We start from the raw sequence: 25,770 nt of genomic DNA on the forward strand, positions 1-25,770 counted from the left end.
GTTTTTCAACTGGTGATGTCTGTCCTCAAGCTTTGATTTTTGTTAACATTTACTCTATTGCTGACAGATAGATAGATAGATAGATAGATAGATAGATAGATAGATAGATAGATGCTATAAGAGTTCACTAATCTAAATTAGATAAGTAAACCCAGTCGTAAGAAAAAAAATTGCATTGTATGTTTTTGCAAGTGCATTACTTTGTAGCTGATATGTTGAAATTCAGGCTGCTCTCATGCACTGTTTGTACATTTTCCTATGAAAAGTAATGCACCAAAATTTGTACATATCCCACAAACTTATTCATGTATAATCCACCAATATTGGTTGGAAGACTACAATAGTGACCAATGTGCTGATGGGAGTAAAAAAGGAAGCGGTCCTGATAGGTCCAGGTAGGAGGTTGGTTGTGGTGGTGGATGGGACACAAAACATTTTTCCCCAGGAGACTGGTGTTGGAATTGAGTGAATGTTGAGTCATTTTAAGGTACATCCTCACCATGTCCCTTTTCCCTAAACCTAACCACAGTCACTTAACTTGCCAAACCTTAACCTTTGTAACTTTACATTAATTATTACTTCGTTAATTAACCTTTGTTTGCACATTTTTTGTAGCATATCATAAGAACTGTTGTATGAGTATACATTGTGAAACTTAAAGTTTCTCAAAAATGCTATGATAAAGGTGTAGCTAGGTTTAGACACAGAAACTACTTGCTTATTGTTAGGAATAGATCATGTTTTGGCTTAAAACACCCAAGTTTGTCGAAAAGCATGGACATGTTGATAAACACCTAGATTTGGTGGCTCAAATGCTGCAATGTGCCACTGAAAACACCCATGTTCATTTTTTTTCTTTTTAAAGACTATTTTTTTTGTCTTTATTCAGACAGAAAAGCTTAAGTGTGAAAGGGGGAGAGAGAGAGGGATATGACATTCAGCAAAGGGCAATGGCTGGAATTGAACCCACAGCTGCTGCGGCGAGGACATAGCCTCTGGACAAGGGACGCCTGCCCTACCTACTGAGCCACCAGGTGCCCCAACACTCATATTCATTTAAACAAACACCAGTGGAAACGCTACAGAGGGTTGCCAAACAACAACCGGTGTTGCTGGTTTTAAACATTGGTCTCAAGGTCTGCAGCTTGTAAAGCATCTCACTTAAAGGTAATACACCATCCACCATCCTTTCCACCTCCTGATGACAAAAGTTAGGTCATATATTACGTCACTTTAGAAATGGTGATATATCAGTTGTGCAAATGTAACATATTTGTGGTTTGCAGAAATGTATAATTTGAGCATTATCTTCTAGCGACAGGGCTGGATATATTGTGTCTCCAAAGAAAAAAAAACAACTCAAGGGATGTAATGTAGTTTTTTTTAATTGTACAAAATCGTATTATAATTAACAGGCTTAGTGTACATCATCGTTTTGCTGAATACAATAATAGTCACAGAATTGCAGGTATAGTACAGAATATAAGTTGAACTGGTCATTTCTCTGACAAAATGATAAGCAACTGAGAAAATGAAAAAAATGTGTAAATTAATTTCAAAGTAAAGTCCAAAAATACACCCTATTAATGCGATTGAAATTGAAGGTTGACATGTCCACACATATGCCATCACATAAGAGAGCTCCTCCTTGACTCCTCAAAGCTCAGGGACAGAGTAACTGTTCCACTGCCAAAGCTCACCCTTGGCTTATGTTTTCCTGAAGTCGTGTCGCAGTCATTGCCGTTGGTCTTGAGGCTGATGGATGAGGATGGAGTTGAGGCAGATGATCCGCCGATACTGCCGGACTTTTTTCTCACAGCTGTGTTATGTTTCAGTGTAGCTTTGGCTGCCACTTTGAAAGCGTGGGCTGCGGTGCTGCATCGCACTTCCTCGATGGTGTTCCTGGAGGGCTTGAAGAGGATGATGTAGACTTTGTTGAAGAAGATACAGGCCAGCATCCCAAAGCTGGATGCCAGTATAGCAATGACTTCCACAGCTGAAACAAACTTGCCATAAGTACTAAAGTACGCAGGGATAAAAGAGATCCAAACGATAAAGAATATGAGCATGCTGAAAGTGATGAACTTGGCCTCTGTAAAATTCTCTGGGAGTTTCCGTGATTTAAATGCAAAGAAGAAACATATAGCTGCAAGGAGGCATGTGTAGCCAATGAGAAACCCAAGAGCCATCACTGATCCCTCATTGCAGGTGATAAAAATGATTTCGTCAATGTCGTGATTCCTGTAGCTGGAGGGAGGAGCATTGTAAAGCCAGACCACACATATCATGACCTGGACAAACGTGCACAGAAACACCAACAGAAACTGCAGGTTTAATCCCCACCATTTGCGATGGAGACTTGTGGGGATCTTGGCTTCAAATACCAAAAGTACTCTGTTAGTTTTCACCAGGATGCAGGAGATACAGAGAACAAAACTGATCCCAAAGGCAGGCTGGCGTAAACGGCATGTCCAATCCTGTGGCTCTCCAATGAAGACGAGGGAGCTGGAGAAGCAACAGATAAGGGAGAACAGAAGGACATATGACAGTTCTCGGTTTGTCGCCTTCACTATTGGCGTGTTTCGAAATCTGACATAGACTCCCATCACAAAGGCTGTTAAGACAACACCCAATACTGCACATATGGCCAAAGCTATCCCAAAAGGTTCTGTCCAGGAGAGAAACTCAATTTCCTTCAGGAAGCAGAACGTGTGGTTTCCATTAGACCAAGAGTTATTTGGACACTTGGTACAAACACTGGCATCTGTGGGAATACAAAAATAATCTATGAAAGAACTGCAACATTGGCAAAGTGTAACATTAGTAAACACGACAGTGTGAATGTTTGGCATCTTAATACCTTTATGATTACTGTACTCTCCATCTGAGCACTCAGTGCATTCAAAGCAGCACGTGGGCATACTGTCTATGATCCCCTTTCTTGTACCAGGTTCACAGTCCTCACTGCAATTAGAAAATGGAACCTATAGGATGTAAAAAGACAAAAAAAGCTGAGAGAGAGAAAATAATGCAGTTATAATGGATGTAAATGTGTGTTCAGATGTGATTGGTGTGAGGTAAAATACCAAAAATTGTGAGTTTGGAAATTTTTAAATTAAAAAAAAATATTTAAAAAATTTAAATCTGCCTATTTTAGGCAGATTTATGCTTTAACAACTAAGTCAACAGTAAAGAAACAACAGGAAGTTAGGAGCAAGATGGGTCATCAGATTCAAACCAGGGATCTTGTTCATAGTTGGCACCTTCAGGCCTTTGGATGTCTTTGTTTTCATGGGTTTAATTATTAATATAATGGCGGTCTATGAGACTTAAGTGAAAAGTTTAAATATTCACTAGAATTTGCAGGTAATGCTGAGATTTAATACACATGATTGTGATCAAGACAGAAATGTTTCTTTATATTTTCATGAAATTTGATCATTCAGGTGGCAGATTAGCAAAATCTCCTGTTGTCCCTGATCATCAACTTTCAGTGTTTTCCTTCCTTGCTGCGAATACTGGCTGATAATTCTTGGTAGATCATGCCAGGAAAATAAAAAAATAGACCAAATGTCAGAACCAAAACAGAATACAATAACAGAAACATCCTCTACAGAACAGCTTGACTGACCTCAGAGCCGTATCCATTCCACAAAATCTTTGTCTTGTCAATGAACAGTTTGGCTCCTCTCTTGATGTGCATGTTGTAGTATCCAACCTCCTCAAACACCACAGAGCCATCCTCTGCAGACCTGTGCCAGTTTATAATGGTGTAGTTTGCTGCCAGGTCTGCATTCTCATCAAAGTGCATCTTTTCTCCCATACTGTTGGTGTAGTTCAAATGTCTGAGCTGTTTCAAGACCTGCATTGCAGAACCACATATTTGGGTGATTCAAAAGTTAAATGCTAGGTATGGAATTGCTTTGGTTTGAGGTAAAAAAAATATGCACATTTTACCTGCCATGCCTCCATTTTCTTTATATCTGCACAGGAATTATTGGCAAAGAGTCCGTGTCCAGGTGTGCAGGTGAATATGTCCTGCAGGGCCTGTGCAATGGAATGAACTGCGACATACACATTATAGGAGATGCGAAGGTGTGTGTAGTCCAGGTACGGGGTCTCAACACTTGAGATGTCTTCCTCGCCAGTACACAAAGGCCTGAAACTAGTGCTTCCATTCTCACTTTCCTGCTGTCTCGGACTGTCCTCCAGATAACAGTTGAAGGTTTCTTCCCAAAACTCCCTGACAAATTCATTGTGACTGTCTTTCCTTGGTTGGACTTGCTGTAGGAACTCTCTAAAGCCTGTAATATGCCCTGCCTTTAGGGCAAAGCCAATCGTCCCTGCCACAACATCAAGATACTCGGGTTTAGCAATAAGAGAGGAGCTAGCCCAAGCTTCACTGGCTAACCAGATACGATCTGTGATGTTTCTTCTCACCATCTCTTTGATCAAAGGCTCGATATCTGGACCGCTGGCAAACACAACAATGACTTTAGCTGTGGAGTTCTCGATCCTGTCAGCCAGTGCTTGGATTTCATGATCCTCAAAGTACTGAGAAATAAGCTCATTCAAATGAATGCAGATGTCTCTCTCCTCCATCTCCTTCTCAAACTTTTCAATTCCTGGACGTCCATAGTCGTCATCTGAGGCCACAGCGATGACCCAGTTCCACTGGAAGTACTCGATGATGTCTGCCATGGCTGTGGCCTGGTACTCATCTGTAGGAATGGTTCTCATGAAGGACTTGTACTGATTCTTGTTGCTCAGGAGGCGACTAGAGGAGGCATAGCTGATCTGAAATGGTAAAGATTTCAGGTTAATCTCTCAGGTTTTCATTGTGTCCTGCTTATTTTTCTTTAGTCAATAAAAAGGTTTTGTCATTTTGCTGATATAACACATCGTCTAGGGATCAGGACAGTGTTGCTGTACTTTGGATCGGTCTTGGCCTTGATACTGGTCTCAGGATCAGCTTTTGAAAGTTTCAGTCTTGTCTCGGACTTGACCGCAGTACTCGGTCTTGTCTCTTTTTGTATATGTTTACTCAGGAAACAAAAGAAAATTTCCAAACATTAATTTCACCTCTGTAATGCTTTGATTATTTTATCATGACATTTCTCATAGTACACTTATAAATACACACATATGTAAGGTATTGCAATAAAAGAGGGAAATGAAGAGGAGTCTAGGGTTTTTTTCTGTTGGTATTTTCATGGGACTCTGGATCTTTCAGAGTAATTTGAGGAGTGCCAAAGGTTTGCATGTTTGCGTATTTTATTGATCCAGGAGGCATTATGTATTATCCACAGCGAATTTGTTGTATGTGGACATCAATTTTTAGGATACAAGGTTGCCATGTGGAATCTTTTCAGTTTTAAGACATCAACTGAGGTGGAGTATCTATGTGATACTGTTCTGTTACTCACCTGAGGAATATAAAAAAGACCCAGTAGGTTTGCGACTGCTGTGGAGACTGCAGATCCAGCTGCTCCTACTACTGCGATGGTAGCTGGGATGTGATCAGTACAGTTACAAAATTCATCTAAATTCAAGGAGTCGATCTTATTTTGGGCCACAAAACTAAGCGTAGCTTCCAGGGCTTTTGACACTGTGTTGCATGTGTCAAAGATCCTGTACCCCAGGGTGATGTTGGGCAGGAGAGTACTGCTGTTGTTTATCTCATCAATTGCAAAAATCATGGCCTGGAGCCAACGGAAACCGCGGAAATTGAATCTGTGAAAGCAGAGAAGGCACTGATTTAGATAAGCTGAGTACACTCATTCAGTCAGATCATATAAACCATGCTTAAAACTTTACCTGACGCACTGTGTGGATTCAGGCCTGGCTGCGAGGTCTTGGTCTTTGGATGCAACTCCAAAGTGTATGGGGAAGAGACCTCCAAGCAAAATATCACCAGTCATCTGTGCTCTCTGATGGGGCCCGTAAGTTGAAATCACATAGCTGGACCCCAACACTATCATGTAATACAGAACCAGTTTCATCTTTTGTTTCTTTCTAATGACAAGGATTATTTTCTACAACTCCCCAGAGTGAAGGTATTCTCAGTATTATCTCCTTCCATCAATCTGCCTGCTGGGCTGTTCTGTGTTATTCATGTTTGCACTGATGAGAAGGGGAAAAAGAGAAAAACATATAGCAGTTTTGTAATCAAATGGGCTAAAATCACATCAAATGTTCAGTTTAATTTATTAAAAGTAAACAAATATGAACAAAAAAAATGAATGAATCATCGGCAGAGAAACACTTATTTTCTCATATTATTCAACAAGATATAAACATCATTCTTGTGCTGTAGCGGTGTGTGGATACAAGCCAATAAACTCACTGAGCTCACATTCCCATATAAACAGGAACAGAGGGCAAGAATGGTGTAAGAGGCCAACATGACCTGAGGCTATTATTACCTACTTTGGCAGGGCTACACAATTACATGTGTTTTTAAGAGTTAGGGTATATTTATATAAGAGTTGTCGGTTTTGTTATGTTTGTGGTCTAGAGCAAATAAATTTGAATCTGAATTTGAACATTTCACACATCAGTAACACTACAGCCATGCTGCTTGAAATATCCGTCTGAACCGAAATAGATTCTGGATTTACATGAGTGAAGTCACACTCTAATGACCCTCCTTCCTGCGAGTGCTCGGTCTCATGCTGTGGCCAGTGAACCCAGTCACCATGGAGAAGAGCCCCCTGCATCTGGCTAATACTGCTGGAAAAATGCTGGGGCAGAGCTGTGATAATGAAGCAACTAACGGCTGGCTGTAAGAGCCACTGTTCGCCATATTAGCCATTATTGAGAGAAGTTCTAGCCTTAGCCATATAAAATTTCACTTTCTTATTGACATCTTCTTGGAAATATAAAGCATTAAAATATAATCTTCCAACAAAGGTATTATAGAAAATAATATTGTATAATTATTCATTGTACAATGTTAGTATCCAATGTTTCTCAAGTCCTCTATTTGTAGAAAACAAACGATAAACAGTGTGTTTTTTTTTCCAAATCTAAACAGTAAGGTAGCTGACAGTAATATTATAATGTACATGTTTTTATATTCAGTCTTTATATGTAATCCAATTATTACGCAAGTATAAGCAATGAAAACAAACCAAAAAGTGGTCTGCATTTTAAGTTGTGACTGAATAATTATAAATTATCATAAATATTAATTCAGGCTTGTAACCCTCAATAATAGCTCTGTTAAGTATTCTTTCGAAAAACAAAAATTAATTACTTTTTAAAATGTATATTTCCATTGTTCAACAGTTTAATCCAAACAATAAAAATCCATCCCCTTTTAATCTCTCTTTAAATTTTTGTATGGTACAGATACCGCCTGAATCGTATTTGCTCTCCTGTAACTTTCATACACAGTCTGGAAGTTACTTTATTTTTGCTTTGAACATTATTTTCATTATTTAAGATATTTTTAAATCTAAAACTAACCAGTCTCTGGCTTAATTCTGTTAAACTGTTCTTAAGTGCTTTTAACTCCAAAACAATTCTAACACATCAAACATGGAAAATAACAGAATCACACTTACCACCTAAACTCCTGACTGTGTGATTGAAATACGCTTGAAACAGTTGGTCTGCAGGTATGTACGCAGATTTTAAGGCCTTTTCCCCAAAATATCCAGGGTGTTGAATGAATTCACTGGACAATGGTGTGAGTTTCTGAACCTCTTTCCTCAAATGAATCATTAACAGGGAGAGGGGTAGTCCATTTCCTTCAGCTAATGAAGTCTACTCACAGCTCGCTCCTCCTGAGCTGAAGTCATCACAACCTAAAGTGGCAGAGATTTGGAGATTTAAAAATCATCTGCCATTACCGTAGCATTACAGGATCATACAGTAATAGAATATGAGATAAAAGAAACATGTTGCAAAGTTTATCTTGGTCTACAGCCTTCATTGATGTGTTTTTCAAGTTGTGTTACTGGATGTTTGTGTCTCTGTTACAACAAACATTAAAATTCCATTTTCAAACCCAACCTTTTATCAAGGTATATTTTTAAAAAATACATCTCAAATTCAGTCCAAATTTTACTCATATTCATTTTATCAATGGAAAAACTGATATGCAAACATGTTTCTCAGTACTCTTGGCTACAGAATAAAATTTGATTCTCATAGACATTCAGTCACCAGTTTTTTAGACAGGTTTAATATTTCATCGCATTTTCCAGAAGAGCTGCAGCGTGATACCAGGGACCCCTGGAAGCAGTGGATCGCACCATTATGTTCCTCAAACAATTAGCTGCTTCCTCATGCTCTGATGAACGAGTCTTCAATTTGTTGCTGAGCAGATGTTTCCAGTGAACACAATTTCAACTTTACAACATGTTGACTCATCTGTGGCATAAACCAACAGTGTCCACGAGACATCGGACACGTGGGAGAGCCTATAAGGTTAAAGATTAAAAATGATATACTCAAAACTATTTCATAGTTTATTTGTTTTTATCATCTTCATGGCTGAAAAATCATCTCTCTTTCTGAGAGAAGAGAGGCAGATCTGAACTACATGCAGACCTCAGCATGTTAAAAGAGCCCGATCAGCAGCAGGAGATTCAGAAATACTAAAATGTTTTCAGAGAATGCACTGGCAGCTGGAAGCCCTGCCCTCGTGTGGAGGATGAGGCCAGTGTAAGTCGTCGAGATTTAGTAGAAGGATTTAGTTCTTGTATTAAATAATATTGAAAATTATTTACAGATTTTGTTGTTGCCATTTGGCAGTTCTTTGTTAAGTTGCTATAACTCTCAATCTCTAAAGATCAGAATCAGAATCAGAATCAGAATCACGTTTATTGGCCAACTTCAACAAATGAGGAACAAGGAATTTTTTCCGGGTTGGCAATGCTCACAGTACAGGGGAGGGAAATAAGTTAGGGATAAGAAAAATAGAAAAAAAGACAGACATAGACATGATGATAAGTGAAGGCTCGAATAATAGTAAAGGGGAGTTTTTTAAGTTAAAAAAAAGTACACAAAAGGACTAGATGAACAAGGTGGCAGAGAACTGAGGACTTAAATACTGAATATGTTTCAGCATCTTGAGTTAAAAAGTGAAAGTAACTGAAAACTGGTGAAAACGGTTTGTACTTAATGGCATCGCCAAAAGGAAGCTGGGCGGGCCACCAGCACCCTGATCCAAAAGCACCTTTTAAGCTGCCACTTGAGGTAATGAAAGCACCCAAACGGTACCTTTTTAAAAAGGACAGCCATTAGGATGGGATCATGGGTGGCACGGGCGTGATGTTTTCATGACATGTTATGTATGTGACCCACCACAGGAGATTTAATAAGCAACTAGCAGTAGTTAGCGGCTAACTGAAAGAGGACAAACAGCAGTCATAAATATATGCATATTGGGGGCAAAAAATGTGTTAAGTGAAATATTTTAAAATTTCAATTATGGTATTAACTTGAAAGTATGTTTTATTCATTCATTTTGAAAAGTTAAGCAAAATGTAGTATAAAGGCCTCCACCATCCACACACATACATGAAGAAAATGCTTTATAATATTTATGTTATTGTTCAACATGCCAGAGGTGCCCTCTCACCTCATCATCATTCTGATCCTGTCTCTTTCAGAAATGGCACGTACTTCTGAAATGTAACATAATGTGTCAAAAATGTGTCGAGCTGCGAAGAGTTCACAGTGAATGGATTTATCCTCACGAGTAGTGTGTGGTCTGGGACAGATCAAAACACGGGCACTCACACTGCAACATTCAGCTGAAAAGGTAAGAATGTCTTTCTTATATGATGGGTTTTTTTCAGCAGTAAATGTCTGTATTTTGAAATTAAAAGTTATTACCGGACTCATCACTGATACATCATGAAAATAGTTAAAATAATAAATCTACAGTAGTAAAGCTAATATTTGTAGTAAATAACCCACCTAACTGATTACCACCAATAATCATTGTATATGACAAGGACCAGTACAATTTAATTATTGTGTTTAATAATATTTGTCTTCATTGTGTGGTTAAATGACTTACTATATGTGTTAGTCTGATTGTGCTTGTAGCTTATTGAATACAATGTACAAGATATCATCAGTTTTTCCAGTGTGTCTCTCACACTTAAACATTTTTACAGTTTCAAACTGTTGCAGCATTTGTTCATATCCACAGCTAAACTTGAATTTAAGATTTCTGCAATGTAATTCTGATAAAATGGACTATAATGTGACAAATAATGCAAATTAGGATCAAATTTAACATAGAAATGAGTTCATTTGTGTCTTTTGGAGCATCTGATTTAGAAATGTACTCACTTTTAACATGCTCCAGAGAAAATATTATTGAGTATGTTGTGTGTTATTTTTAGAATAACATACTTTATACTAAAACTCAATGTACAAATACAAAAAAACTGTCTGCTGAGATATTTCCTGGTTTGCCTTTCAACTGTTTTAAAATCAAAATACACACTTTAATCTTTTCAAGTTGTTTTGTCCTGAGCAACCAATGAAACATGTCTTGATTATTTGACAGGATGTCTGGTGCAAAGATACTGCTCCTCCTGCAGAGCCTGTCGCGAAGGAAACCTCTGGAGCCTGAAGGAGAAGTGTCTAACTTTCGCCGATGCCTGACCACCCTCGACCTGGTGGCTCTGGGGGTCGGCAGCACGCTGGGGGCCGGTGTGTACGTGCTGTCAGGAGAAGTGGCCAGAACTGTGGCCGGGCCGAGTATCATAATCGCCTTCCTGATAGCAGCAGTGGCCTCCATCTTTGCAGGACTTTGTTATGCTGAATTTGGAGCTCGTGTTCCCAAGACTGGCTCTGCTTACCTCTACAGCTATGTGACTGTGGGAGAGATTTGGGCTTTTATCACTGGCTGGAACTTGTTGCTGTCTTATGTCATTGGTAAAGACAGTCGCGACATTTACTATATATATGATTGATTTTTATAGCCATATTTGAAAAGTCTCTTTTGTAAATATGTCTTCTTAAACTTTTCATGGTGTTTCAAATGAGCCTCAAATCTAACATAAAAGGTTACAACAGTTTTTTGTTTTTTTTATGGTTGCTTATAGCACTCGTGTCAACTGTTGGACATTTTATGAGTTTCTGTTCATCTGCACAAGTTGTATTTTGTTTTTTTCATTTTTCACTGTTTTTAAGGGACATCAAGTGTTGCCAGAGCATGGAGTGGGACCTTTGATGACCTCATTGGAAATGTCATTGCCAGCTCTCTGGGCAAACAGGCTGCGATGGACTTACCTGGATTAGCTCCCTACCCAGACTTCTTTGCAGCCGGCCTTATAATGCTCTTGGCAGGTACATTTTATTATCTAAACCCCTGTGGCTTGTTACCAAATATAAGACTTTATTATTGTAATTTATGTGTGGAAATGAGGGAAAAAAACAGTTCATAATAACGCTTTATGTATTTTTTAAAAACTAATATCAAATATCTTTTTGTAAACAATCCTCCATTGTATTCATATTCATGATCAACTTTGTTATTTTCTGTGTGTTTTCTTTCTAGGAATTCTTGCATTTGGTGTTAAAGAGTCAGCTGTTGTAAATAAGGTCTTCACGGCAGTTAACATCCTTGTGTTGCTGTTTGTTATCCTCTCTGGAGTCATTAAGGGGGATATCAACAACTGGCACATTGGTGAAGATTCTCTCCTAGATGGATTTGAGTATGGGATCTTATTTTTTTATATAATTAAAGAGAAAACAAACGTTCCCACACAATATCTGACCCACGTGTAACATCTCAACCCCATTAGTATTACTGATGTTCTCTGCTGTGTTTAATTACAGTAGTGTACAGTAATGTATGTTTCATGCTGCTACTGTTTGTCAAATATCAATATTTCACTCATTGCAGAAACTACACATCACTGAATGACACGACCAGATATGGCAGTGGGGGATTTTTCCCTTTTGGCTTTGAAGGAACATTAGCAGGAGCAGCTACATGCTTTTATGCATTTGTTGGATTTGATTGCATTGCCACAACAGGTAAATTCATTTAACACAGATGCAGTACACAGTAAGACTTTTACAAGATGTAGGAGCATAGCACGATATAAAGGACAAAACGTTACAATACAATAATAATACTGTTTTTTTCTTTAGGAGAAGAGGTTCAAAACCCTCAGAAGTCGATCCCACTGGGCATTGTGGCGTCCCTCCTCATCTGCTTCCTGGCTTACTTTGGTGTGTCTGCAGCACTGACTCTTATGATGCCGTACTATTTGCTCAGTGTTCACAGCCCGTTGCCTGTGGCCTTTACATACATCGGTTGGGGCCCTGCAAAGTATGTAGTGGCTGTGGGATCCCTGTGTGCACTGTCAACAAGGTATAAAACACAGTGTGACACTTGTTAACCCAACTCATATCAAAAACAATTCAGTCATCACTTGGCTTAATAATCTCATTTTCAATTTCTAGAATAGTTTAATTCTCATAATCCTTGGCTAACATAAATAAGGATCATTGGAATCACTGTTACAGATAAAAACAGAAGTAAATAACATGAATTATGAATGTTTATCTGGGACTTATTTGAGCTTTTCCCCCACAGCCTGTTAGGATCAATGTTCCCAATGCCCCGTGTCCTCTTTGCCATGGCCAGGGATGGACTTCTCTTCAGACCACTCAGTAAAATGAGTGATAGACAAAGTCCTGTCATAGCGACCCTGGTTTCAGGGGTTGTAGCAGGTAATACTGTGTGTACAATTAATTTTATTTTAAGCCCCTCCCTGTATTTGTCTGCAATCTTAGTTCCTATGTTGATTTTGTTATTTGAACCTCCTCCTTTGTTGACATTAGATTTTCATCCTCATGCTCACTGCTAAATTATTTCATAAACACAGCCCTGATTCTAATTGTAGAAATGTATTTATTTGAGGAACAATATATGGAGAAATTGTTAATGCTTTCCTGGTGAGTAAATCTGCCCTTAATGAACCCTTACTGTGCATGTCAACTGATGCATGATGCAAGATTGTTGAGCAATCTCTGGGTAAAGTTATAGCTGAAATATTATTTATTGACATTTGTGCAAAAGTGAATTATTTGGGTTTATGTAAAATCTTATTATTATTTATGTCTTTTCAGCTGTCATGGCATTGTTGTTTGACCTGAAGGCGCTGGTTGACATGATGTCAATTGGAACCCTGTTTGCCTACACACTTGTTGCCATATGTATACTCATATTAAGGTATGATTCATCATGATGAGAGCATATAGTGCTATTACTCTAATCTTAAAATTTAATATGTGTGTGGAAAAAAGTCCATGTTTATGATTGGTGTTGGTGTTGCAGATGTAAAATGCAGAATGAGTTAACAATACACATTGATTAAGTGTCATAACAGCTGGCAGATACTGAGCAGTTTCTACATTAAGAATGCACTTTTTCTTCTGTTGGGCTACCCTCACTGATTATGGTGAAATATCATTACATGGGCCGGATGTGTGTTAGGTAGCTGTGATTTAAAAGTTACCGCTATATCTTTATATCTAATGCTTGGGTGAATTCATTTATATTTCATCACTCTCACAGGTTTCAAACAGACCTCAGTGAAGATTCAAGTTTCAGCAAATCAGAACCGTTTACAGTCTCTGGAGTATTTTTTCCTCCTTCACAAGCAACCTCACGGACATCGAAAAATGTGTCAGTTTTAACTATTTTTATCAGTGAGTGATCTTCTCAACATCATTTTTAAATATTATGCAACATATACAGATGGTTTCCGTTGATTATAATCATTGGATATATACGGCTCTTCTCAGTCTTTTTAGCTGTCGTCCTGAGCCTCATCATATCCGGGACTGTAGAGTCCCTGCAGGCCCACGAGTGGTGGAGTTTACTCTGTGTCTCTATCATCATACTGATGCTGGTCCTCATTACCCTGATCATCTGGAGACAACCACAGAATACAACCAAAGCTGCTTTCATGGTATGCCTCATCTATCGTATGTGTAATTATGTACTCATCCAGTGAAGCATCATGACTGAAATCATGAACTTTGATTGCTAAGTTCAAAATAGGAATAACCAACCAGTTAACAATTCATATATTTCTTGCAGCTGTAAACTTCTAAACAGGGAAGATTAATACTTTTTTTTTTGCTGTGATATTATCTTCACAAAGTTTCTGCTTTCCATATGCACAGGTTCCTTGTGTGCCATTGCTTCCTATTTTCAGCACCTTTGTCAACATCTATCTTATGGTTCAGCTTGGATCAGACACATGGATCCGCTATGCAGTGTGGATGGCAGTAGGTATGTGAAGAATATCACTTTAGAATCCACATTTCCATTTAAGCGAAACGTGCAAAAACATAAAATAAACAAACATGACCTTTTTTCCCCCTTTAAACAGGTTTAATTATCTACTTCTGTTATGGTGTTCAGCACAGTGTGCAGAAACAAAGGCTCCAAAATTCACACAACCATGTGAGCATTCACAGCATCACCACCACTATGGAGCAAAACTGTGAACCTGGACAAGATTTAAATGGCTAAACAATGTGACACGTTTGATTTACTGATATGGGCATTTAGCATGGGCAAATCATCAAGGAAAGTGCTTTAGTTTCAATGTAAATTTAGCCAGTGTTCTTAAATCACATACATCTCCTGACAGTGTTATTAGGAGTAAAGAAAAAAACGAAACAAAAAACAGTTCAGTTGCAACCTCTGACCTCCATTTTTAATTTTGTTTTCTGTGAAATTAAATGTCTTTTTGTTGTCTTTTGGTGCATGTTTTTTGTGATTTAGTTTTTTAATAAATAAAAAAAACTGCAGTAAATCACAAAACATGCATATCATGCAGTATTTTGTATAGGTCTATATTTTACCATTTCAGTGACTAATAGATCACATGCTAGGTGCAGTACATCATTCTGTTAGGTACAAAAATCTATTAGAATGGACGGCATCCAGGTAAATGTGGCATATGTCATTCTTACACATGCAGTAGGTCATTCTGACATTCTGATTTCTGTAAGATTTAACATAAATTTTTGAACACATTTCTAATGTATTATGTTGTTAGTAGCAGGGATTTCTTATATTTAGCTCCCGTGTTTGCCTGCTGCATCCAAATCCTTACTCTCTGTTCTTAGACCAGTTTTAAATGTATATTCATCACTATAAATTGTTATGTAAAATGTAACATTTGTGTGGTACGCACATGGAATAAATAGAAACATTTTCATTTTGGGATAAGCAAGTCTTCACCTGCTGTTTCGATGCATTTGGTATTGGGACAGCATGAAAAAGAAATGGTAACCTGCAGTTTAAGTCTATTTGATTTAATAGTAGATAAATTGCGACATCTGCCGTTTAACTTTGTGTATTGCATCTGTTTGGATTGATTCAATCTGAAATTAATTTATTTTGAAAACAGTATCACCTGCTAAACATGAACGGACAGCCCAGGCTCTTGTTGGTGAGACGTGGAGGCCTATTTACTCTGACTTACAAATATAATGATGATAATGTAAATATGGAAGAAATATAAGAGAACTTTTTTTCAGTGTGTACATGGGATGATCTTCCGGGGTGATTTTCGGTTGGATCACCAAGGACATTTTGGCAAGAGCATTTCACTCAAGGAACCTGATTTGTTAATATTAAAAAATCCAAATTTCTTTTGAATGAGCAGTACATAACTAATTTTCTCATTTATGTAGCTAATTTTTTATATGCATAAACTAAAATGTCTCAAGAAATTGCCCTCATATACAACTTTCACACAATGCAGATCGAGATGTATACCTTAAAACAATATCTAACTTAGAATTATGTCTCAAACTAACCAAAAACACTATATTTTTGAAATGTTACAGCTTTGTTATATAGCCTAAATATAGCCTGAAACCCGTGTGTGTGTGTGTGTGTGTGTGTGTGTTATTTTATTTTTGTCTGGTTTGTATCAACTTGTGTCCTTATTTTTATTCTTAATTCTTTCTATTGACCACTGAATGTACTATTTATAAAACGGTTGATTAAAAAACAAAAAAAACAGGAAAAAGAAAAAAAAAAATACTTTTTTGGAGGTCGACGCTGTATTACGCACGGTTACGCACGATACGTCATCGTGGCGTCATTGAATGTAGCCAATGGGCGACTCGCTCTGCAGGAAAAGCGCATTGTTCAAAAACCAAACGCAGTCGGGTAAAACAACATAGCCGAGGTCCACAGAGAGAGGAGTGTTTCTCTGCTCGGAAATCGAGAAGAAGCACTTGACTAACGTTAGCGTTAGTTTCAGGTAGCTTTGGTCTATATTTTAGGCCAGTACCCCCGTATTTTAGTCAGGTACTTGAGTTTTGGCGATTTAGTCAGTATCTTGAGAACATTTAGCTAACATCGCTGTGGTGCTCATCGCACGGTCGACATTAGAGGTACGGTAAGATTTACCTAAATTTCCTTTTGACCATTCGCGTGCTAACAACAACACGCATGTTAGTCAAGTTACAGCAGTAGTTATACGAGTTGAGCTATCTAATAATCCGAAGGTTTCTATCCGGCTAACGTTAGCCCACAGCGGTATTAGCATACCTGTGTTCAGAGGGAGTGACCGCACGAATTTCAAAATTTCAAACGGTGACAGAGCTTCTCGTGCGCGTCCAAACGTTAACCTGTACTCACGCACTAACATTGTGTTACAATTTATTTAAATTCCGATTTGCTATTAAGAAAGAAAACGACCTGACTATATAATGTTTACCTTACGGAACATAACCGCGAGGAGAGTTGAGTGACTTTTATTCTCTATTTACGTTAGCATAATGTTTCCAGTAGGTAAGGGACATCTTACATGTGCATAAACGTTATCATTGTTAACTTTACCTCGGACACTTACAGCGTTTCAACGTTGCATGTTCTGTAAAAACGTGCAGTGCCATTCATCTAAACGTAATCTAACATAATAGCGTTAAATTCAACATGCAGTGTTCTGCAGTGTGTTTCTGTGGAGGACTGCTAGTACATAGCCATGCTATTAGTCATGGTTAACTTTACTGTTTTTGTAAAAGCACGTTTTAATGATTTCATTTTGTCATTTTTCTGCACCAATACTTGTTAGATCAGGTTAAAGTCTGGGAAATCGTTTTCTTGTTTGACTAGTCTTGAACTGCTTGGCTCTGAAGTAGTTTCATCCAGTTTCTATTGGCTCATCTTGTTTCATGACACACCCTAATTTTGAATAATCCTGTCATAACAGCAAGTTGCTGCTCATTCTTAAGTGATTGCCCCTTGTGTAGGCTCACAGTTGAGGAAAAACATGGTCACAAATATGTGTGAGAGTAGTTGAGACAGGAGCACTTATACATGTTTCTTTATATTGTATCTCAGTAATTCCTGACACTAAGCCTGAATGCAAAGGGTCATTACAAAACTGCATCAGAATAAGAATAGGTTACCAAGTAGATTTTCACTTAAAGGTAAATTGCTTTGGTTGATGCAAACAGTTAACATTTAGTAAATGTAATAAGAGGAAAAATAAAGGCAAAGTACTGCAAAGGTAAAGAACATACATAAGAATTTCCTGGCACACAGCCAGGTTTGAAAGTGTTGCATTTTGTTCATAGTTAGAATTACCCCCTACTCATTGAGATTTGTCTTTTCATAACAGGTAAGCAATGGCGCTGTCTTTGTCCTCCCCGTGTGGATTCCGCTCTGATGAGGATGAGGACGTGGCTGTGTTTGAGTCTACAGCAGCAGAACATGGAGGTCTCTGCAGACCACGTCTGCCTGAGATCTCTGTCATTTCCCCCGGCCTGGACACCCAGCCATCCACTACAGAACCGGTGAGAGCTGATGAGAGTATGCTTATTTGGTGTTGCAGTATACTCTGTGGAGTTTAAATTGTGAACAAATGAGATTTCAGTTCATATTTTTTCCCCCCAAAACATGTATTCCTAAACTGTAGGAAAAACATTTGCAAGGCCTTTTATTAATATTTTGACACCAGTATTTTTCACACATCTCCCTCATGATATGAATTGTTGTCTGTAGCAAAACATTTAAGATGTATTTGTGTCACTAGAAACTAGCAGTGCAATCTGCAGCTGTGAGACAAGGAAGCTGCGATGGAGGGAATGCAGAGAGGGTGAAGGTGTTTCTGCGCATCCGGCCACTTACTGAGGCAGAGAGTAACAGGGGAGAAGACCAGGTAAGATGATGATTATGTGGATAGATAATATGCATTTATTGCTTTAGTACGCTCGTGCTCAAGGTTCCCCTTTTCTTTTAGGGTTGTGTGGCTGTCCAAGATGAAGAAACTCTGCTGCTTAAAGCTCCAAAAGAGTCTCAGAACATGAGGACAGCAGAGAGGGGCATCACCCAGAGCATGCACAAGTTCAGTTTCTCAAAGGTATGAGCGTCACACTTATGAACATAGTGGTAAATAAACAGGTTGTTTCATGAGTTTGAATAGCAAGGAGAATCCTGGAGTGAGACATCTCGCATTATTTCTATTAAAAGAGCCACACACTGATGTTTTCTCATCACCAATCTTTCCTAGATTTTGGGGCCAGAGACCACACAGCAACAGTTTTATGAGTGCACAATGAGGAAGATGGTGAAAGATGTGCTTCAAGGAGAAAACAGACTCCTCTACACTTATGGTGTCACCAATTCAGGAAAGACTTACACTATTCAGGGTGAGATTTTTTTTTCTTGGACACATTGCTAATAGGCACAGATTTTGATTGTGATTTAAGTGTTTGCAGCTCTGTGAAAACGTACATGCTGATATAGCACTCAGTGCTTATGTGGTCTGCTAAATGTTTAAAATGCAAATCTTAAGTCTGAAACTTTGTCCTGCAGGCAGTGGTCGAGAGGCAGGCCTCCTGCCGCGGGCTTTAGTATCCATGTTCAGGAAACTGCAGGGTCGTCTCTATGGTGCCATGGACCTGAAGCCCATCATGTATCAGGATGTGAGGCACCTCAGCTTCAGTGAGGTCAGGGCCGAGGAAATCCGCAGAAATTCTCTGCTCAAAGAGGTAAACATGAGAACAACTTTCAAAGTTATTGTGCCATTTAAACTTCTTCATTCTGCACTCAGGCAGAGAAAGAATTACATGCAGTCCAGCACTCACAAAATGTGGTGGACCCATTTTTTTATGTTCTAAGCCTAAAAAGAATATCCTGCTAGAATCTATGACATAACTCACAGTGAGTGCTACAGATGTTAGTCGACATCTCTGTCTCCACGTAACCTCTCCTTAAATCTTTGAATGCATATAACACTAACAACTGAAGAATTAGTAGAAAAGAATTTATGTTTATGTCTGAGTAAAGGACAGATGTGTGTATATGTATGTATGTATATATGTATATGTGTGTGTGTTTGTGTCCAGTGAGATCTTAGTCCCAAGTTTTAAACTCTCGAAAAAAACTTCCACCAACCTTTGCATATCAAACTAGGAAAAAATGTTACACCTTTATCACAAAAGGGGGCTTTGATTTTAACTTCTGTTTGCTCTTTAGACGTCTTATTGCACGCAGATTTGAGCTGACATACTGTTTCTGTTTGTTACAGGATGAGAATCAGAGTTCTCGTCGAGGCGGCACCACTACAATCTGGGACAGCGGCATTGGAGGACTCTCCTCTACAAGTCACAGTGCCACCCACCTTGAAGGTGAGGAAGACAGCAGTGTATTATATTTTCAACTGGAGACACCTTTGGCAAATTTCCAAGGGCTGTCACATAACTTTTTAAATTTAACATTTTTAGTCAAGTGAAAATTTCAATAAAAAATGACTCGGTAAAACTAGCTCACTGAGGTTTTACAAAATAAAAGTTCCTCCCATGCTGACACTTTATTTGCACTTTGTAATGATTAAAAATTATCAGCGATCATTAAAATATAATGCTGATACAGATAATTGGCAAAACGCCAAATATCAGCCTCAATAATCAGCCAGGCCGATAATCTATCGACCCCTAATGTTAATGTTGATAAATTACAGACGAGCGCATAGTACAAAGCCACGCAAAAATTCCAGTAAGGTTACTATTTTACTTGTCAAAATAAAGCAAATTAAATAATATCCATATTATACATGCAGTCCTGTAGTAAAAGCTTTTCTCTTGAAACACATCATATATTGACTTTCAGCCCTCTCTGTCTCTGCAGACTCCGACAGTGTTTGTCTGGAGCCTGACAGCCTTTCACACAGTGCAGATGATCTGGAGGAAGGGGTGCAGTTCTCCATCTGGGTGTCCTTCTATGAGATCTACAATGAGTTCCTGTACGACCTCCTGGATGCTTCGCCCTCCTTGCAGCCCAGAAAAAGAGTCACGCTGCGGCTTAGTGACGACAAGCAAGGCAATCCTTACGTGAAAGGTAACGCTTACTTGTTTGCATGTTTATAGACCATTAAACTGTTATAATTAGTGTGGTGTTTTTATCAGTGTGAACCTCCTGAAACTCAGTATGCAGCGTCTCTCATCTAATGTATGTTGTCTCATGTAGGACAGAAATATTAAAAACTGTAGATTGCTTATTTGAGTGAGTGCAACATGACATTATGAGAAACATTGTGCAATAGATGATACATTTTTGACAGAGTGCTCCTGTAAAGATTTTGAAGTATCCATGTGAATGTAAGGAAGCGAAACAAAGCAAACACACTAAACATGCATGTCAAGTGTAACTTCTTTTGCTTCTTCCTCTTGTGACATCAGACCTCAGCTGGATCCAGGTCCGCAGTGCCGAGGAAGCCTGGAGAATTCTGAGGGCGGGACGTCGTAACCAGAGCTTTGCCAGCACTCACCTCAACCAAAACTCCAGCCGCAGGTAGGAGCACATTGCGCATTTGCCGTGTTTTGATTCTTTTTGACATATGTGATAGACTCTCGCTTCTCTGATCATAAATCTATCGCCCACTCAGCCACAGCATTTTCTCCATCCGTGTCCTGCACGTCCGCCCAGAGGCAGATTCAGCCCAGGCCATGCACATCAGCGAGTAAGTTGACTTTCAGTTACCTATTTTGAACTCTAGCTTCGGATGATTTCGGCATATTTTGAGTTTGTGAAAGAGATAAAACACAGTGTGTCCCCTACCGTCTCATCTTCAGACTGACTGTGTGTGATCTGGCTGGGTCCGAACGCTGTAAAGAGCAGCGTAATGGTGAGAGGATGAAGGAGGCCAACAACATCAACACCTCCCTGTTAACACTGGGACGCTGTATCGCTGCTCTGAGGCACAACCAAAACAACAAGTACGTATTTAACCCAAATGGAAATGATCAGTATAATGTGATAATAATAGTGTTGTGAATTAAAAAAAAAAAGGCAAATAACTCCTCTGGTAAGCAGGCATTTAAGAGTTTTTTTTTGTTGTTTTTTCCCCCCTTTTTCTGTTCCTAAGATCTAAAAATGAACTTTAATGCTCAGCTTTTTTTTTCGTGTTAACTTCTGTAATAAAGACAATATTTTTCCATATAATATGAGACAGCGTTAATAAGTTTATTTTGTTTTTACAAGATGATGGATTGAGCATTTTCAGAGAGAGCTTTATTTTTTAAAACGTTACAACCTCCACAGATTGCGACCCCCTCAAGTGGTGCCCTTCAGGGACAGTAAACTGACTCGGGTCCTCCAGGGCTTCTTCTGTGGCCGAGGAACCTCCAGCATGGTGGTCAACATCAACCCGTGTGCCTCCATCTATGACGAGACCCTTCAAGCCTTGAAATTCTCAGCGATTGCCACTCAAGTAATAAGATATAGTAATAGATAGTAATAAGAGATTTGATCATGTATGTTTAGACAAGACCAGAAGAATGATTAAAAAAACATAAAAAACATGCCAAATTTAATTTCAGCTGGTCCATGGCCCATCCACAAAGACCAGAGTGGCCTACATCCTGTCCCTGCTGCGTGAGCCAGCAGCAAATGGTAACGAAAGTTCGCTGTTGGAAGAGGGCGAGGATGAGAGTGATGTCGAAGACGGAGATATCACCATGTTAAACACTGAGGTAACAGTTCCTGCCATCATATGTGAGAGCTAAATATTTGCTATTCTCTACAACCACTTTCATAACCAAGTTTCTTTACTTTGCAAAACATAAAGCAATGAGCATCCGCATATTTAGATGTACACCTAGATGAGGCCTTTTAAGATTAACTAAAAACAGCTTACCGGCATTGTAAATGTCTCAAAAAAGAATATTTGCAGAGTGTCCCTAACAGCCGACTGTGCTCTCTGAAGGCTTTGCTGCAGGCCATTGATGTCCTGAAGAGAGAGGTGCAGCGCCAGCGGGAGGAGAGAGAGGATCTTGAGGCAAATGTGAGAGAGCAGGTGGTCTCTGAGATGATGGAGGTCATCAGTGGGATGCAAGAAGGGTTCAGGTGTGTGTCTCTTTTGTTTACATCAAACCTTTTTAATACTGATCAAGGCTGCATTTAAAGAAAAAGTAAAACCAGCAGTTCTCTTGGTGCAGAATTTGCTTGCAAATCAATTGCGTTCCTTGTTGTATTTTTATTCAAAGACATTGCCGCTACTGGAAAGCTGTAATGTTAAAATATGAGAGACAGCTGGGATTTGAAAAGAATGCAGATCCTGAGCCGTGATGTCTTCTTGCCCAACAGTGACACCTTGGAGGCAGAGAGGGCTTTAATTGAAGAGAGATATGAAGACAAGATAGCGAATGTGCAAAAGCATTTGAAGAAGTTCTACAGCCAGGAGCTGAAGGTGAGAGCTAAATCATCAGCTTCAAGTTGCGTTACTGTCAGACTTTCTGCCCCGGTAGGGTTTCAGTATGCACATAATCTATAAAAATTAGCACTTTAAAAACATACATTTTCCAAAAATGCAATGAGTATCCACAACGTAGTTATATTTGTAATCATGTTGCTACATCTGAGCTGCGTTATCTTTCATTAATAGTTTTCTTTGCATCATTTCTTTCAGGAGCGTGATCAGGAAATTGAAGCTTTGTCTGCTGCCCTTGAAAAAAACAGGGCAGCTGAACCGGTCTCCATGTCTGCACCACATGGAGACTCTGAGGGCCCTCGACGCTCTCAGCGCCTCACTTCTCAGACAGAAACTGGCAGACTGCAATCTGAGCTCAATCAGTGTCGTGTTGAGCTGCTCACCAAGAACCAAGGTGAATAAAACACTGCCCTAATAACGTGCTGATGTTTGGATGTCGCTAATGGTACTTAACAGTCTTGATCTGCTTGCCCGTGCAGAGCTGACACGGCTGAAAATGCAGCTGGAAGTCCCAGGCACGACAGGCACCCTCACCGGTGCTGCTGACCGCAAGCTTGAGGATGGTCAACGGGTCAGATACTGCTTTACCATATGAAAAACTCCTTTTTTTCCCTCTTTTTTTTGCTGCATATGTGTCACTTTACCCTCAGAAAAATTAAAATTCTCACTTTTTCTAACAGAACCTGCGACAGCTGCGCCTGGATTTGCAGAAGCTTGGGGCAGACCTGCAGTCTGGAGAACGGGCCTGCTGTCGCAACACTGGAGGAGAGAGACTGCGGCAGGCGCTAACAGCTGCAGATGAGACACTGGCCAAACAGGTACAGCCATAAATATGCACAGTATAAGGTTATGTAGCTGATAATACTTAATAGACATTACCTTTTTGTTAATTTTTTAAAGGTGAGCTTAGCCATCTTCGATCAGAGGCCACAAAAAATATAAAATTTGGTGCAAACAAATGAAATTACGGTGACATTTGGACATTTGATGTTAATAATAATGTTCTTAGTTTGTTTCTTTGGCTATACTATTAGTCTTTTTCAATTTACTATACAATGACTTTATAAACTGTTATTTTGTCATGGTATACTTTGAGATGACATACTTTGATGACATACCATACTGCTATGTTTTTATCCATTTTTGGGTGAAATTCTACTCTATAACATTTGCATCTTCTTTTTTTTTTTAAACAACATACTATATCAATTTTTAAAAACAATACCATGACATCAGCTTTTGGACAACACACTATAATATGACATTTTTTAACAACATTATATATACTGTGTTTTTTTTTTTTTATTTATTTATTTTTTTTTATCAATTTTGGACAACAAAGTACACTGTACCATTTTAATCCGTTTTTGGATGGCTTACTGAACTCATACTATACAATGTTTTTATCAGTTTTTTGCTGACATACTTGATTGACATTTTTATTAATTTTTGGAAAATCTTTTTTTTTATGACATTGTAATATTTGCATTTTTATGATGTTTTTAACAACATACTGTGACGTATTGCTTCGTGTTTTCGATTTTTGGATGACATACAACAACATGACTTTCTTATTATTTTTGAACTGCATACGAAGTTTTTATCATTTTTTGGATGACATACTATACTATGACTTTTTAAATTTTTTTGAATGAAAGTTTTCTATTCTCATTCTGTCTCTATGGAAGCTCTGCATGTACATTTTCTGTTTGGGCAGAGTTTGGACAGAATGATATCTGTTGTAACTTATAGGCTGATTACGGATTCGCTAACTTTAGAGAAGCAACGATTATTTGTATTTTAAAGCAGGATTTGTTTCAAGTGTAATTCTCAATTTGAAATACTTTGTTTTTTTCTCCCTCTACTCTCTCTACTAACAAGCTTAATGCACAGCCAACTTTTAAACTAAATCTAGGTTTCTAACATGTGCACCAGGTGATTACTTTGCATATCATGATCAAACTGGTGTGGCTCACTTATCCCTCCAAATCTCTGACTTTATCCTAACTTCACCCTCTATGGTGCTATCTAACCCTGTCAACTGACTTCTTCTTAGGACCAGATTCTATCGGACCTCCAGAATGGCCTGGTGCTTGTAAAGGCTGACTTGAGGCGGAAAGCAGAGACCCTTGCACAGACACAGGCTGTCAGGCCCCAGCTGCCCCCCTCAGGTTCTGCTACCTTGACCACACTGGCTTCCTGCAAGAAGAGGGGTTGTGTGGCCCCCACACCAAGTGACACTGAGAACCGGCCTCCACATAAACGGCCCTTTTTCCAGTCTCTTTTCCCGACACGTACCCCAACACGTAAATACAATACTCGTGCTGTTGAAGAAGCAAATGTTACCCCTTACTCACGGATCTTGCGTTCTCGCCAGCAGTCTCCACCTCCCAGTCCTGTCCCAACCCCACGCAGTCTGAGGGGGAAGTACTAAGCTCTTAGGAGCATCAGTGTGAGTTTCCTCTTTTGTATTATGCAGAAAAAAACATTTAATTTGCTATTAACTTTATATTATATATACATTCACAGTGCAGTTAAATCACTGTTATTCCAAATACAGTTCTGATATTCATGGCAGTAAAACAGTTAAACTTTGAATGGGGTTGCTGTACACTACCAAGGAAATTCAGATCCTTCTGAATGGCTGATAATTATGTACTGTAAGATGAGAATACTGCATGTGTTTTTGAATCAGCTTCACTGCCTCTGCAACTCCTCTGTACACCATTTGCTCCAACTTGTATTTTTCTACAATAAATCCACAAAAACCTCATTTTGAGTAGGCTTAAATTGGACTATGGAAGATGAAAATTGATTTTGTTTGCATTTACATTACAAAAATAAATGAAAATTAAAAGGAAACACATTCCTAACTTTAATTACTTATACATATATTTTAATATAAATATATACACAGCATGAGGCATGAGCATATGTCAAAACATGATGTTGTACGTACATACATACTTATATGTGTATGTGTGTGTGTGTATATGTATATACATATACATATATATGTATCATGCATATGTGTGTT

At 38.7% G+C, this 25,770-nt stretch overlaps 3 protein-coding genes across 3 annotated transcripts; 2 read left to right on the top strand and 1 right to left on the bottom strand.

Moving 5' to 3' along the window:
• Positions 1–1,628: 1,628 nt before the first annotated feature.
• On the bottom strand, positions 1,629–6,002 carry casr (calcium-sensing receptor). Its single transcript, XM_042499722.1, has 6 exons — positions 5,818–6,002; positions 5,427–5,733; positions 3,958–4,797; positions 3,632–3,862; positions 2,861–2,984; positions 1,629–2,764 (listed from the first exon to the last, which is right to left on the bottom strand). Exons 1-6 carry the CDS (start codon positions 6,000–6,002, stop codon positions 1,629–1,631), a joined length of 2,823 nt encoding a protein of 940 aa, XP_042355656.1.
• A 4,533-nt stretch (positions 6,003–10,535) lies between these two features.
• Positions 10,536–14,527, top strand: zgc:175280 (cationic amino acid transporter 2 family protein). The gene is made up of 11 exons (XM_042499166.1): positions 10,536–10,905; positions 11,164–11,319; positions 11,531–11,687; positions 11,879–12,012; positions 12,130–12,352; positions 12,578–12,714; positions 13,114–13,216; positions 13,562–13,695; positions 13,792–13,958; positions 14,176–14,284; positions 14,385–14,527. The coding sequence occupies exons 1-11, from the start codon at positions 10,536–10,538 to the stop codon at positions 14,525–14,527; spliced, it is 1,833 nt and encodes a 610-aa protein (XP_042355100.1).
• A 1,671-nt stretch (positions 14,528–16,198) lies between these two features.
• Positions 16,199–25,503, top strand: kif20a (kinesin family member 20A). The gene is made up of 19 exons (XM_042499103.1): positions 16,199–16,410; positions 17,643–17,817; positions 18,057–18,182; positions 18,264–18,383; positions 18,534–18,672; positions 18,839–19,014; positions 19,554–19,653; positions 20,153–20,362; positions 20,704–20,815; positions 20,910–20,984; positions 21,097–21,240; positions 21,566–21,734; positions 21,844–21,996; positions 22,230–22,369; positions 22,610–22,712; positions 22,932–23,127; positions 23,213–23,304; positions 23,414–23,551; positions 24,790–25,503. The coding sequence occupies exons 2-19, from the start codon at positions 17,650–17,652 to the stop codon at positions 25,165–25,167; spliced, it is 2,739 nt and encodes a 912-aa protein (XP_042355037.1). The 5' UTR covers positions 16,199–16,410; positions 17,643–17,649; the 3' UTR covers positions 25,168–25,503.
• The last annotated feature ends 267 nt before the right edge of the window (positions 25,504–25,770 follow it).

Source organism: Plectropomus leopardus, chromosome 13, assembly GCF_008729295.1.
Source record: "Plectropomus leopardus isolate mb chromosome 13, YSFRI_Pleo_2.0, whole genome shotgun sequence".
Taxonomy (NCBI): Eukaryota; Metazoa; Chordata; class Actinopteri; order Perciformes; family Serranidae; genus Plectropomus; species Plectropomus leopardus.

Excerpts from the sequence above, each read along its gene's own strand:
- kif20a (XM_042499103.1), top strand. The coding sequence starts at position 17,650 with ATGGCGCTGTCTTTGTCCTCCCCGTGTGGATTCCGCTCTGATGAGGAT. Across the intron at positions 17,818-18,056 it reads AGCCATCCACTACAGAACCG|AAACTAGCAGTGCAATCTGC; the intron begins GTGAGAGCTGAT and ends TTGTGTCACTAG. Across the intron at positions 18,183-18,263 it reads GTAACAGGGGAGAAGACCAG|GGTTGTGTGGCTGTCCAAGA; the intron begins GTAAGATGATGA and ends CTTTTCTTTTAG.
- zgc:175280 (XM_042499166.1), top strand. The coding sequence starts at position 10,536 with ATGTCTGGTGCAAAGATACTGCTCCTCCTGCAGAGCCTGTCGCGAAGG. Across the intron at positions 11,688-11,878 it reads TCTCTCCTAGATGGATTTGA|AAACTACACATCACTGAATG; the intron begins GTATGGGATCTT and ends CACTCATTGCAG. Across the intron at positions 12,013-12,129 it reads TGATTGCATTGCCACAACAG|GAGAAGAGGTTCAAAACCCT; the intron begins GTAAATTCATTT and ends TTTTTTCTTTAG.
- casr (XM_042499722.1), bottom strand. The coding sequence starts at position 6,002 with ATGAAACTGGTTCTGTATTACATGATAGTGTTGGGGTCCAGCTATGTG. Across the intron at positions 3,863-3,957 it reads AGAAAATGGAGGCATGGCAG|GTCTTGAAACAGCTCAGACA; the intron begins GTAAAATGTGCA and ends TCTGCAATGCAG. Across the intron at positions 2,765-2,860 it reads AGAGTACAGTAATCATAAAG|ATGCCAGTGTTTGTACCAAG; the intron begins GTATTAAGATGC and ends GTATTCCCACAG.